We start from the raw sequence: 15,567 nt of genomic DNA, 5'->3' as shown, positions 1-15,567 counted from the left end.
CTTGCAGAACAGCGCATACAATGGGGTTCACAACAGCTTGGTTTGCCAAGCTCTGATTCCTCCAATGACCTCCTTAGTCATTTCTTCTGACCCTACTATCCTAATTTTTAACCCCTCCATCAGGTTTTTCTCCAACCCTATGCCAGATGGGTGATGACTGCTTTTCATCTTATATAGATAATTTGATTGCATATTTTCAAATCAAGCCCAGGCAGTTACCAAACAGTTTTTCAGTTTTTATGGACTACTACTCAACTTATTTCAGAAAAATACATGTGGATTCTAAAATTTGGCCATATTTCAATGGGAAAAATCAATCTCCTACCATACATACAGCTTTTAATTTGTGCTCCTTCAGATTCCACATTATGTTTCACCACTGCCTTGAAGCTTGCTGGTCAGTTGGAATTTCTTTTTCCCTTTCCTTTCTATCTTTTTACTTGTACTAGTTTCCTATTCCTGCCATTCCTCATCGCTTTCTAACCATAATTTAAATCCAAAGTGTTAAACTAACAAAACTGCCAGTTTCACTACGGTCGCGTTATCTCCCTGTTTCCTACGCATGAGTATTATTTCTTTCAGTTTATGAAACGCATGGATAGTCTCTTGTGCTAAGGTTTGTCTGCACAGTTTTATAGACAGACACAAATTCAGACTGCCTGCATTCTGGTAGGATGCAAGCCAGTTCTGCGACAAGAGCTGCAAAGCTGGGATTAGCATTGTACTGCCCTCAAGCTAATAAGCCACGCTAAGACTTTGGATTTATTATCTTGGACTCATCTCTTGGTTAGTATGGTAATTCAGCTCTGGCTTGGAGCTGGATAATGTACTGCTGACTCAAAGTGTGCTTGAACAAACTAGTGCCCATCTATGAAAGACTGTACAAGCATGCTCTTTGTGCACATAAAGCCTTAATGAGTGGTGCTCTTATGATTAGTATAATTGTTACAGTTGTTGTTCTATTACTGATGCCTTTGAACACTGCTATTTATAAAATGTGTGTTTGTTAACATTACAGGTATTTTACTGCACTACATCACACATCCATTTAGCTGTTTAGGCACTAGAGAATGTGGGATTTGAATTCCAGTTCAGACAGGACTATTTTTCATATGCTAATGCTTCATATGAGGAATTCCAGTGAAATATATAATTATTTTCATTAGGATAAAAAAAAGTGCACAAAAGGATTTTCTTCCAATTTTTTTCAGTGATAAAATTGCATTAACAGGAATGTTTCTATGTTGCTGTTTATTGTAAAATAAATACTCTTTGTATTTGATTATCACATTATTTTGAAAAGAGTGGCTATATAATATGAATCTAAATTGGTTTACAAATAAAATTTAGTGGGCCAGATTATATTCTCATGTCTAAGTGAGATTTCTAAATGAAAAGGACCTCTGTAGAATTAAGAGGTACTACTCTAGATTTTCCCTAGCACAGCTGAGAGACGGCTCTAGGCAAATACAGGTTTCCTATGTTTCAAACTTCAAAAGCATATCAACTAGAAAAGCTGCCTGCTTCTTGTGTCTTACAACAGGATCAGGAAAAAGGCATCATTCCCCTCTGAATGCTAAGAGGCGTACAGAATTATTTATTACATTTGTTCAATGGACCTAACACACATCTTTCGGTAATGCAGTGTTAGAACGTCTAGCTGCAGGACCACAAGCTGCTGTTCTGGCAGAACATCTCCGTTCCACTGTCTGTCATCTTGAATGATCTCTTTCTGTATTCCTGCATTTATAAGATTGATTAGAAATCTGGTTTTATATGAATCCATTTGAATATTTATCTCTCTGATATTTTTGTGTGGAGCATTGTTCTGCCAATGAATGACACAAACCAGCAGCAGAGTGTCTGCCGTCAGATATGGCTTTTTCTGCAAATGAAGTCGTTGCTAGTCAGCCTCTTGGGAGGCTGTAATCAGTATGTGCTCCAATAAATAAACTCACCTGTCAGGTATATGACAGAAAAGACTGGAATATTGACTCATAAAATAACGTTTCATGAGCCTATTTGGCCTATTTTGAAACTCAGTCATGTAAACAAATGCATAGGAAAGTTGCCAAAGAATGGTAAAAACACGCCTTTGTTTTATTTGAAAATACGTACACTTTATACAGAAATAGTTTATATATTTAGCTTTTTAAAAAAGTGTGCAGAAGTATTATGCCAGAAAAGATAACTTTTCTATTTTCATAAGCAAAGCCAGGCTTTTATTTTTCAGTTGTGTATACAGTGCCTGTAGGTGTGCAAAATGTTGGGGTTTGGCTTTTTTCCCCCTGTTATAAAATTAGAAAGCTCATATTTGGAATTACCCTTCCATTAATTTGAAAAGTTTTTAATAAGAAAATTGAATTAATCAGCTTGCACTGCCTTGTATTTTAATTATGCTGCTGACACGTTGGAAAAAGCGATCCATGTGGAAGCAACATTTTGGAGGCAAATTTTAACCTGGCATTTCCTTTGAAATCTTTCCAAATCCTTTCTGGTTCATTCCTTATTGCATGGGGCTCATAGCTTCTCCCTAACAAGGCTGCTAAGAATCTTGCATCTGATCCTACTTCTGTTTTGTCTTTGAAAACACTTTTAGCATCTCACATCCATTTTTTTCCACCAGGAAACCATACTTGCCGTTTTTTCACAGAGAAGCCTTTTCAAGTTCTTTCTCATCCTTGAATTCTCCCAGCCTAAGAGGAAATCAGCATCATTCAGGGTTGTTGATTCTAGACTGATCCTAATAACATTAACCTGACAAGGCCCAAAGGGTTTCTGATTGAAAAGAAATGCTCAGGTCATAGGGTACCATCCTTTCTCAATGCAGGCAGTCAAATTCTATAATCCTTTTACTAAAGTTAGCGAACTCTATCTTTATTTTTTTCTCCTGTTACTCTTACTTCAGAGCTGTATCTAAATGTTACTGCTGGGGTGGTCAGAAACTTCCTTCTTTTCAGGCTATATTCATGTTCTGTTTATGCTATTTGTTCTAGTGCCAGCATGGTCCTTCAACATAACTTTTTCTCCTTCTTTGACGTTTATCCTACTGATGTATTTTTGGAAGCAATGCTATCCCTTCCCAGCCTTTGTTTCACGAAGGTATAAAAGTTAAACTCCTTTGGTCGTCTTTAATGTGATACAGTCTTTGTTCTCTTAATCATCCTAATAATCCTTCACTGCATCTGTTCCTGTTTTTATTCCAATTTCTTGAGGTAACTTGTAAACAACATGCCAGATGAGGTCACTATGTGTTGTGTGCTGTTGTTTTTATGTACTTCCTGGAATAGTACCCAGATATATTTTCGAATCAAAATTTCCTTCTTCCTGTCTGCAACTCACTCATGGATCATAGTCATTCTACAGTTGAAAAATAATGTGAGATCTTATTCCTTTCTGCTGGTTCAATTGTGTTTCAAGCTTACAGCATAGTGTTAGACATAAGGCTCGGAAAGTATGGGCTTTGGTTAAATTCCATTCCATGTCTATTTGTTTCATCATCAAGAAACTCCTGTTTCTTCCAATATGATAAATCCATCTCTGGGTTCACAGTGCCTCCCAGCTTGCTGTCCATAGCAAATCTCATTAGCATTCGCATCTTCCGTGCCAGTTGTCTTTAGTGAAAAATACTAAATGTTGCTATTCCAAATCCTGGACTTGGAAATCCCAGTAGTATCTTCCATCCAGCCTAATTGTTTCTTCTGTAAAGCCTTGCTATAAAACTTCATCCAGTATCACATTACAGTTCTTGTACAAATTGTCGTTTTCTTGAGTTCAGTCCAATATGCACGCGTGCTACTATTCAAATATTTTACTGAATATTTTATAAATCTTTTACAATGCATTAGATTTCCAACATTGTCCTCAAAAACAAAGATAGTTGGGTATTGCTGACTTAATTTTCTAACTCAAGAGGTCTTTTGCATTTCCTTCCATACTTTAAATTACTCTTTTCTTTAAAATTTTTCTAAATCTTGCATAATGAGATCTGAATTAACCACCTTGTAGTGATCTGGGAAAATCCCTCCATTCCTTTTAAAAAATATAGGTACGTTATTTGCTTTTCTCCATCTTATGGCAAATTTATTGATTGATTCATTTTATTTAAAATTACGTAAATGAGCAAATCAGCATGCAGTTTCGTCCACTAGTTCATTCAGGGTTATGACCAGAAAATTTTCCCCATGGTTGGAATGTTTATACTCTCTGAATATTACTTTCACTTTCAGTGAAAATGTACGTCTAGTCTGCATTGACCCTCTCTGTCTACAGAAAATGTTGGGGTTTTTTTATTATTCATCCAGGGGAATTCTACTACAGTAGATAAGTAAAGTCTGAAGAAAACACCAAAAGATTATTTAATTTAGCTTCACCCTGTTTTCTCTTCTGCTGTCACAGAGATATGTGTTCAGGTCTGAGATGCCATCCTTGCTAGAAACTGGGAACAGTAAAGACTACATTATTTTGAAAGAAATGTGAACGTGGAACTTGACTTGAAGGTGTCTGAAAGCTTCATTGATATTATTTGCCAAGACATTCAGTGCCACTGTCAGAAAAATTCTGTGCCCGTATATTGATTCAGGCAGTCATTGTGCACCCTATTTCTCCCAGATAAGCAGTTTTGAGTTTTAAGAACTACATTTCTGTAAATCTGTAACTCACATCACTGAAATTATCTTCATTCCGTGGTTGGAAAGTAACTCGATACATTATAATAATATAAGGTGTGCATGCAAATGGGCCTTTACCGATTGAGTTAGACTTTTTGTTTTTCCTCTTGATGATAATGAAATAATGTGCAGTCAAGAAAAATCTGCTATTGCTTTCAATTTTCTTTGATGCAGATTATGGAGTCTTGCTGACCATAGCCTTGATAGCTCGTTGTAATATGGAGAGAAGCAGTGAGGAGTGTGTCTTTCAGTCCTGATGGATCACAGTTAGCGCTTGAATGAAGGATGGCTCCTCATTGTTCTTCGAGTACGGTGAGAAAATCTTACATTAGTTTCACGTTAGTAGGGGGGTTTTTTCCGAGTAACCCGTAACCCTTGGTGTTTTAAAAGGTGGTAGTTTTGAAAGTGAGGGGCAGTGTTTTATTTAATTCAAAGTATTAGCTCTTAGTAATAAAGTTGCTAAAATTTAAGATGTTCAAGTTTGGGGTTTTTTCTTTATTTATTCTGAAATTATACAGATATTTTGTGAAAAGAAATGTGCATAACAGAGAGAACAATTTTGAGAGGGTTCTCCTTGATTCATTTCCTGCCATGTACAAGAATGGGACACTATGCAAAATAATCAGTGATTGAAAGACATTTTTAAGCATTTGCAAGATATATGTGAATTGTACTTTTCATATCAGATGACAAGCCTTTTTTTGCATGAATGTGTCACATGCAGTAGGCATTTTCTGTGTGGAATACTATTATGGAAGACACACAAAAGCCAGTGAAACTTAAAATTAACCATAGAGTGAAATAGCCAAATAAAATAGCATGATTTTGAAACACATAAGTTATTTTCATTGATACTTTGAAGAGTTACTGCTTCCTTAACGTTACTCCATACGTTTGCTAAGCACATATTTAAAGTACTTTGAACTGCTAGCTGATGGGAGCGAAAAGCCTGTAATCGATGGAAGATCTGTGAAAACCCCTGTAACATACTGCTTTAATGACTTCAACAAAACTTAAGTGATCTGTTCATATTAGTTTAAAATCCTTTCAAAGACTAGTATTTTTCTAAAGAAGTTAATCTTCTTTGTCTCACAGTAATCTTGTCGTTGCTAATTTGCCTGACACTTCATGTTATTCATGATTCAGCTGGCAGAGACTGATAATGATAAACCCAGCATTATTCCTGAAAGAGTGGCAACACCCTTGTGTAAGGCCCTGAATGCAATTGCTTCTCCATCTGTTCCTTTTCTGTGACAGATCTTCTGACTGGGTAACAAATCTGCCACCCTGATCCAGGAAAACTGGACGGTGGCAGTGTGTTTTGTTGGCATTTTTTTGAATCATCTACTCAGCAACATGAATCTTTGTTCTTCTTTTTCTTGGCCATGAAGGATCTGGATCTATGGAATAATCCAGAGAATTAGCTGCTCTTCTCAGAAGCAATATTTACCACTATGGACTAGTTATGTTACCAGTTCTCGGTAATAAGGCAGAGCTAAGAATGTCTTTTTTCCAAAACACTTTTTGAGGGGAAAAAATTACTATGAATAAATACGAATTTTCCCAACAAAATTTCTACTGTTACTGACATTTTGGGGTTTCACCATTTTAGGAGAAATTTCTAACAAAATAATTCTGTTACTTTTTTTAAGATCCTGATTGTCTGTAATACTAACCTTTCCATTTATATTGGCATCTCCCAGAAATCTCTGTCTTCAGTTACAGATGATTCTCCTTTCAGGACTCTGCTTTTAACAGTACTATGTATCAGCATTTTTAAGATACATTAATAAAATATATTGATTTTTAAATAAATTTTGAGTCTTTTCATAAATTTGATGCTACTAGTGGTAATTAAAGCAGAAATCGGGAAAGATATTTAAAATGCTTAAAATGGAGACTAACAGAAGCATGACATCTGCAGAAGACTCTTCCTCACAAAATTTCCTTACAGCACAAATGTATAATCTGGTATGGATTGTCTTTGTAAATACAAAATTAATGGCACTGAGATTTGGCTCATTGTTCAGTCAACTCAGGGGAAGATTTTTTTTTTTTAATTTAGTTTCAATTCTTTCCTCATAGCCAAAGCATTTGAGGAAACCTACTTGCAAAAATTGGGTCTGCATTCACTCGCATTGCAGTTTTTGGTTCCTTGACTGGATAGGAAAGAGGTTTATATCAAATGTCATTTGGACAGGAATATTTTTTTGAAAACTAGACTGTATAGCTGTCTTGATTTTTTTCCGAAGGCACATGCAAGGTATTGTCACTTTTGTTTTTCCATTGGTGGATGGTGGTGGTGCTGGAACCCCCAAAGCTGTAGCTAACAGGTCATGGCTTGTGGGATTAATCATACCTAACTTTACCAATCCGATTGTTAGCATCTAATCTAAACAGTTTGCCTGTCTCCCCAAAAGAGTCAATATGGAGAAATGGGTATATCCCAAAGGCCGTTTCAACATGATCTTGTGAGAGACAGGGTAATTGTTCTTTAGATGGAGCTCTTTTTCCATTGACTGTGTTTAAAAGAAAAAAAAGTCTCATCTAGTTTAGACTAGACAACTGACTATTTTACAGCAAAAATTAAGTGAATAGAATGACGAGCATCATTGTCAGATAAAGTAATTTCTAACTTTTCCTTTAAAAGTATGCTTATAACCAATGAGAGCAATAGGAACTTCTTAAAAAAAAAAAAAAAAGGATTTTTTTGGTGAAATCGGCTTTTTGTTGTACAAATTATTTAGTGCATCTATCTTCATATTTGTCTTAAATATTTGTGGATTGCATGTTCACAAGTTTACAGTTCACATTTTCACTATTGGTTCTTGCAGAGACATGACAGAAGTAGTTCATATTAAAGACCGAAAAGAAGTAATCCACGAAATGAAATTTTCACCAGATGGCTCTTACCTTGCTGTGGGTTCTAACGATGGCCCAGTGGATATCTATGCAGTTGCTCAGCGATACAAAAAAATAGGAGAATGCAACAAATCTTCTAGTTTTATAACTCATATTGACTGGTCTGTGGATAGTAAATTCTTGCAAACCAATGATGGTGCAGGAGAGAGACTGTTCTACAAGATGCCGTGTAAGTTTGCAAGTGGCTTATGTTATGAACAAGGAAACTTCAGTGGTGACTTGAAGACAACAACAAAAATATGATATAAATAGTACATTTGCAGGTGGAGTTTCTTGACTGGAACTTACATAAATGTCTAACATGTTTCCACTTTGAATGTTTTTAGCACATTTATGTGCAGCTGCATTAGAACTTCTAAGATCTGTGATGTCGTCAAACACTACAAATGTGAGATTATACTAATTTAAAGTAAAACTGTGAATCTTTATCATTTATTGAGGTTAAAAGACTAATCCCAAGAAGAATACACAGATAAATACAATGAAAAGAAATGGACTTTACTGAAAACCAAATGATTAAACAGATTATTCACTTGCATATTTTCAGCTGGGAAGCATCTAACTAGCAAAGATGAGATCAAAGGAATTCACTGGGCCTCGTGGACCTGTGTGATAGGATCTGAAGTGAATGGAATTTGGCCAAAATATACAAACATTACAGATGTCAACTCTGTGGATGGAAATTACAACAGCTCAGTGCTTGTGACTGGAGATGATTTTGGGCTGGTTAAATTATTCAGATTTCCGTGCCTAAAGAAAGGTAAGATAGTATTTTGTGTTTCTGAAGAATGCAATATGTACTTTGATACCATATCAGTTTATTTTCTAATGGTGGCTTTTGATTCTTGTGTATAATTCAAATTAGTGTGTGCACAATTCATATCAATATTAATGGACATAAAGATGAGACTTTAATGCTCTGTGTATCGAGTGATTTCCTGCGATGCGTATGTACTTGTTTTTAGAACTGTTGAGAATGTATAGTTTAACATGTGCTTATTCTGAGATTGTTTTCAGAAACTAATTCAGCAAGACTTTACATCACATCAAAATTATATCAACACCAGAAGGACTACTATAATTCATCCAAATTTTATGGCAGTAACCATTTCAGAAACTTCAGTAGGGTTTCACTGCCTGTTGGTGTGTGTCAGGGCAGCTCTGTGCGAACTATTTCCTTCATATCTGTAGTAGGCTTTTAACACAGATTGTTTCCTTGGGAGTTGAGCTGTACCATGCACAAAGCAAACAAAACTAAATGAAACGTTTTGGCTTTTGGTGATCTTCAGTGTTTAATTTGATATCATATTGATATATTTTCTGATAATGAATTTGAATTTATGTTTACAATACACAATACATGTGTATCATTCACATTAGCAGTAGTGGTCATAAAGGTGAAAATTAAACCCTAGGTGTTTCTGGTGCTTCCTGCCAAGATTTGAGTGCTTTTTGGAAAACTGAAGTGAACATATCATTCATATTATTTTATTGCATTTACTTTTATTTTGTAATTACTATTAGTATCAGAATATGAAGAGACATTTAAGTATTTTTTTGTTTTCAGTTTTCATAAGAGCATTTATTCTGTCCTTCCATTAAAAACCCTAACTTTATTAGTTACAATGTTAATTATTTTTTTTCTTCTTACATACTAACCCTTCTTTTTTTCTTTTTTAGGAGCTAAATTTAGAAAATACGTTGGCCATTCAGCGCATGTAACCAATGTCCGCTGGTCCCATGATTTTCAGTGGGTTTTAAGTACAGGAGGTGCTGATCACTCTGTTTTTCAGTGGCGATTTATTCCAGAAGGGGTAACAAATGGCGTCCTTGAAACATCTCCACAAGGTAAAAATTATCTCTTAATTAGTTATTAAATAAAATCAACAGAGAATGCAGCACTGTTGGAAAAGCTTTTATGGAATTAAAAATGTTTGGGACATTTTACTTTTCAGAGACCACCATTTGTTTCAGGCAAGGTACATTAAAAACTTTTCTGCAGTCTGCTATATTGTATGTTTAGGAATACATGAGTAGTATTTGTTAAAGCATGTGAAAAAAGATATTTAGAGGGAGATTACTAGATCAAATTAAATTTTCAAAATTACCCTTCTAACTTGCTTTCAGAAGTCTGACTGCACATGTTGAATTGTTTCATTTTCTTTTCAATGCAAATTCACCTATATATGTGATAGCTGTACTTCAGAATTTTTTCTTGTTATATCCATGATACTTACAATATTCTACAAAAGCCATGTGAATTACGTAGTGGCAACTGCTGAAAATTGGATTCCCTTCAGCAAAAGGGCAAAAATTCACTCCGTACCTGCACAATTTGGTAAAATACCTGTGTTATAGCAAATCTTTTTAAACACAGTGATCACACTGGAAGTTTTTATTTACTGTTTCTGCATGTTTTCACTCCAAAGCCTGTTAAGAAAACAGTATTCTCTCAGATGATGGAAATGTACTAGTTACTGGGTTATTCTCCTTCCCTCTGCCACCCTCCTGCCCCAGGCATCGAAACAGGAGAAATAGAAACAAAACCCGACACATTGTCAGCCCACATGATTTTTACAAGCTGCTTAAGCTTCCAAAGTTGTTGAATACTACTTTGCGTGTAGTCTAAATTATATAAAAACATCACATACTATTTTTTTGTGATTAGATGTGTAATATTTTGATTTTTAATTATTTTTGTAATGCAGAGGGTGGTGTTGATTCCTACAGTGAGGAATCAGATTCAGATTTATCTGATGTGCCAGAGTTAGATTCTGACATTGAGCAAGAAGCTCAAATCAACTATGATCGCCAGGTGAGTAAAAATTAACACATTGTGCCAATTACCTGACAATTTATTGTGACTATTCAGTAAAGATAAGCAAAAGACATTTGCAGCTAATTCATCAGATTACTCTAGGAAGATTATTTTGACAGCATTCAGCTGATTATGCAACCAATATACATAAAAACAGAGTTTACTTCAGCTGGACATGAGAATTTAAAAGGGTTTGGAGAAAAAGCATTGGTGTATATACCATTATATGTTAGAATAAAGAATATACCTTTAAAAGCACAAATTTAAACATGAGAGTTTATTGCTATCCCCATTCTCATGATAGGTGTTAGAGAAGACTTTTCAGGCCTATCAGATTTAGAATCCCAATTTGTAGAATACAGCTCACAGAGTTTTTGTATGACTACAGAATGCTCTTAATGAGTATGAAACCTGCATAATACATTTATTTCTGACAGATTCTTTTTTTATTGCCAAGGACAACAATGTCCAAGAATTAAAATTGCCCTAGTTTATGGGAACCAAGTAAAATTGATCTCTAGTAATCACTTAATAGGCCTAACTTTTTTTTCTGTTTTCAGTACAACTATGTTCTGAGATAAATTAAAATAGATTGCTTCCATGCAAGAAGAAAACAAATCAAATAAGTATTCTTTACTTCATTGATTTTTTTCAGGAATGGTAGTCTGCCATTCTACTCTTTAACCTCATCTTTCAGTGTTGATTTATGCTTTGTCACTATGGGCTTGCCTGGTGATCAGGACTGTTGCCTGAACTTGATTACAGTCACCAAATCTGCTGTGCTGACATCACTCGGGCACTGTGGGACTGCACCCCTCTCTGTAAGGACACTTTCTTGGCTGACGTTGTTATCATGCTCAGCTCTTGGCTCCTCTTCTTTTACAAAAGAGTTTTACCTTGCTGATCCCTCACGTGAGGTTTCACCCAACCTGCATCATAGCAATTTGCACCCACACTACTCTATTAGAAAACATGATTCAAGTCACAGTTACATGAAGTTTAGAAAATGCCATAATAAAACTTAGCTTTGCCCTTTTTAGGTGCACGGATTATGATTGCACATTTCTGCAGGACTTCTACTTCATTTGCTGTATGGGATATTTAGTTCTTACCTAACAAGAAACTATTCAATCCTTTTTCATTCATCAGGCAGTTCTTTATTGCACATTGCTCGAACATATTGCTGAAGACAGAATTATTTTCCTTGTGGTTCTTTCCATTCCATTCATGGTACTGAGTGCTTCGCAAACACTGATCTCTGATGTGGAAGGGTGCTGTTATCCTTGTTTTGAAGGAAAGGAAACATTAACATCAAATTCTGCTATCTGTCTTCTGACTTTCGTTTCTATTTAAAAATACCTGGGGCCTGATTTGTAGGAGCTGTTGTCATTGTGAATAGACAATTACTTGTTACCTTATCAGTTGCGATGGTGAAAGGTCAGAACTTCCTCAGACCAGAACTGGGATCTTGTACTAAGCGTGAAAAATACACAATAAGCTTGGTTTAAATTGGTTTGAATGATTTAATGGCTGACATAGAGCTGCCTTCTAGAATGTGGAAGGATCACCTCTAATGTTCCGTGCTTTAGCCAAGGACTATCCTTTGTCTTTTCTCCTCAGTTTCTAGATTCTGCAATAAATTACATAGGTCCTTCTGACAACAGCTTATTTTACCTCTCTATTACAGAGAATGATTATGCTTGCCAAATGAAACAGAGGTTTGGTCAAATTTTCTCCCTCCCCTCTCTTCTACTCCAAGTCTCACTGGAGTGCTTGTCCCACCCTCCCTTCCTCTCCTCCTCCTGATTTTCCATCTGTATTCAAATCAGACAGCATCCTGCTCCATGCTATCTGTGTGTTAAAAAGGATGTCTGGGTTTAAAAGTGAAAAAATAGTTGTAGGCAGTTAAACAGCAATATACTAGGCAGGTTAATGCGTGAAAAATCTAGAAGCAGCTTAAAATAGAATCTTATACAGGAAGTGGGAGACAACCCCAAGCATAAGCTGCACTTTACATTTTGTTAAAGGAAATAATTTACAAAAGCACATGGAAACAAAACCACTGATCTTATTTTGAGAATTGGGTTTGGGTTGGGTTTTTTTAAACGTTATGGATGAAGCAGTCTAAAGGATTCTAGATTTTGAGATGCATTAGAAAATGATGATTCTATATTCTGTTTCATTGGTAGCATTCACTGAGGAGCAAGAGTAAATGGATGAGAATACTCAGGATAAAGTACAATACATATGAGTGACAGACACAATATGTTAAGGCTCTGTGTGCCTACCATTTCAAAAGCTCAGCTCGTTATATAAACACCTTTCTTGTAAAAATCCAGTATTCTATCTTTGAAGTCAGGTAGATTTCTGTGGGAATGGCAATTTCATTGTTCTTTTGCAAAATCCAAGAAATGTGGGCAGAGAAACCAAACAATAAAGCTATATTTCAGCATTATAATGGCCCTTGTTTGGTGCGACAGCTTTGAAGATGCTTCAAACATCTTTAGCAGCTCCACAGAGTTTCAGCATTTCTGAAAGACGTAAATGTATGGTATTTTGTGTCTTTAGTGTATTTACAGAGCTGTAATTCTACTTCAGGATTCTGGACACATTGGCAAATCACTTAAGTGCTGTTGGTTACTGTATATTTCACCATAATCCCTAGATAGAATTAATTGTTTATGGTCAGCTTTGAATATGTACACTGAAGCACATATGAGGTTAAACGACACTTAAAGAGATCCAGCCAATATTTAAATTCCTTTTCACTAAGTGACACTGGAATCTTCTAGAAAAATACACTCCTTTGCTGCTACTCCAGACTAATGTTCTGGCTACTCACACGTCAGGGGACTTCCTTGTCTGGAAAACATTTATTAGTATCTGAAGTTCTGTAGGGAGCAATAGTGACTTACTCTGTGTGTAACTACTGAACATTAGCATACATTAAATATAATACTTAAAGTCACTTTTGTTCATATATACAAATGTTTAGAAAACTGGAGATGTGCAATTAACTTTAACAATTATTCTTCAGGTTTACAAAGAAGACCTACCTCAGCTGAAACAGCAAAGTAAAGAGAAAAACCATTCTGTGCCCTTCCTTAAAAGAGAGCGAGCACCTGAGGACAGTTTAAAGTTGCAGTTTATACATGGGTAGAGTAATATCAGATAATACTTTGTTTTTTCTGATTTTTAAAGCACCCTGGCAATGTTAACCAATTCTCATCAGAGCATTTAGCAAAGCATTTTTCAGTGCTTACAATAATTTGTCATTATTACTGTGGTTAATTTTTGGAATATCAGACAGATTTTCTTTTTTCAGTAATATTTGTTAGGGAACAAGAGAAGGTTATAATACTGTAGCCGTATAATAAATAATACATCAGTGTTGCATTTTATAAAATGACATTTTAAACCAGCTGTTAACTACACCTTATGTTTCCTGGAGCAAAGATTCTCTGTTAAGTTGATTGTGGTAGCTGTGATTTGTAGAAATGCCTGACAGACCTCTGCTTGAACCCAAGGCCTTGTAAAACTTATTTGGACACAATTATATGTGAATTATACATTCTTTTTATGAAATTAGTACTACTTTAGGAGTTAGGTGCAAACTAAACCATGAGAAGATTAATGAATGCCTGCGGTTAATGGGAATATTCCCTCTCTGCCTGTGTGCTGTGATATTTTTGAACCCAAACTGATGTATTCAGATGTACACTGCAGATGTACTTTATTCAAGTTAATGAACAAATTATTTGTACAATGTTTTACACAAAATACCAGAATAATTTTGAAACAGAATATAATTTGGTTTGTATTTACTTCAGTTATAGAGGCTATGACTGTCGAAATAACTTGTTCTACACACAAACTGGAGAAGTAGTATATCATATTGCTGCTGTAGCTGTTGTATATAATAGGCAACAACACACTCAAAGGCTATATCTTGGTCACGATGATGACATCCTCAGCCTAAGCATTCACCCAGTGAAAGACTATGTTGCTACTGGACAGGTGGGTATTTAGAGGTCATGATTTAAGCAAAACATGGAAATAAATTCCCTTTAATATAGAATTAGGAAAAATGTGGTTCTCTCTGTCAGTATAGTGTTTCCTCCTAAATGTGGGTAAGCTGTGTATTGTTTCCTATATCTCTGCCAAACTGCTGGGGGGTACTGGACGGGAAACTATTTGAGGTGATTGTTAAATCATTCCTGTATAACAGAAGAACTGCCAATCCTATGCTGTGGCCCTGGAAAAAATCTTATATTCACTTTGAACCTCTGCTTTCATCTGTAAAGTGCAGGAGCTCTGTTTTATCTACATCCTAGGAGGTTTGGGGGGGGTTCGTTAGTCAGTCTCAGTATTTTTGTACTATAATAGCATTCAAAAGCCTTACTCAGATACAGGCTATTCTCTTTTGGGCACTCTACTGATATCTGGTACTGAATATGATATAGTCAGTATATTCATATATATATTCATATATATCATGATAAATTATATCATTAATGTATGATACTGAATACTGATGTTTGAGAGAATATCTGCTGATATTTCTCTAAAAGAGAAAATAGATCTTGAAAAAGATAAAATAAGGCAAGTGGAAAAGTAGTTACCTCTGGAGTATTTTGAAGATGTGATAGTGCTAATTACTGGTATTGGTGTGCTTTGAACTTTTGTGAGCACATATTCCAATTAACCCTCTGATTTAGGTTGGAAGAGATGCTGCTATCCACGTTTGGGACACACAGACACTGAAATGTTTATCATTGCTCAAAGGCCAGCACCAAAGAGGAGTGTGTGCATTGGATTTTTCAGGTAAGCCACAACCTACATTTATCTAAATGATTAATTAAAAAGCAATCCTTATAATGAAATCTTAATTTGAATAGCCAATTTTACAACCATTACAAATTTTACATAAAAGTCTGCTGACAGTTTTGATAAAAATTGTGTGTATAGTAAAGTCAGTCATGAGCCTTTTCTCAACTGATCAATAATTGATTTTTGTGATGTCTAATACATAATACCAAGGGTACAGCTAGGACTCTGGTGGCTGTCTCCATCATGGTATCATAATTTAAAAGCAGGCAGAATAGTGACTTTAAGCGTATAAATGAGATGGAAATGTCATCTGTAGGCTCATACAAT

The 15,567-nt window shown here is 35.4% G+C and overlaps 1 protein-coding gene across 1 annotated transcript in view; it reads left to right on the top strand.

Moving 5' to 3' along the window:
- The window catches only part of EML6 (EMAP like 6), a 115,358-nt gene that overhangs the window by 53,508 nt on the left and 46,283 nt on the right, over nucleotides 1-15,567 (top strand). The window contains 12 exon segments of the mRNA XM_075749891.1: nucleotides 4,845-4,866; nucleotides 4,868-4,894; nucleotides 4,896-4,944; nucleotides 4,947-4,961; nucleotides 4,964-4,982; nucleotides 7,505-7,761; nucleotides 8,140-8,352; nucleotides 9,273-9,440; nucleotides 10,301-10,407; nucleotides 13,448-13,566; nucleotides 14,241-14,427; nucleotides 15,129-15,234. Coding sequence (XP_075606006.1) covers nucleotides 4,845-4,866; nucleotides 4,868-4,894; nucleotides 4,896-4,944; nucleotides 4,947-4,961; nucleotides 4,964-4,982; nucleotides 7,505-7,761; nucleotides 8,140-8,352; nucleotides 9,273-9,440; nucleotides 10,301-10,407; nucleotides 13,448-13,566; nucleotides 14,241-14,427; nucleotides 15,129-15,234 — 1,289 coding nt within the window.

The sequence above is a fragment of the Balearica regulorum genome, chromosome 3 (genome assembly GCF_011004875.1).
Source record: "Balearica regulorum gibbericeps isolate bBalReg1 chromosome 3, bBalReg1.pri, whole genome shotgun sequence".
NCBI classification, from domain to species: domain Eukaryota; kingdom Metazoa; phylum Chordata; class Aves; order Gruiformes; family Gruidae; genus Balearica; species Balearica regulorum.
Note: the sequence above shows the minus strand (reverse complement) of the source record. Positions and strands in the feature narration are given on the sequence as shown.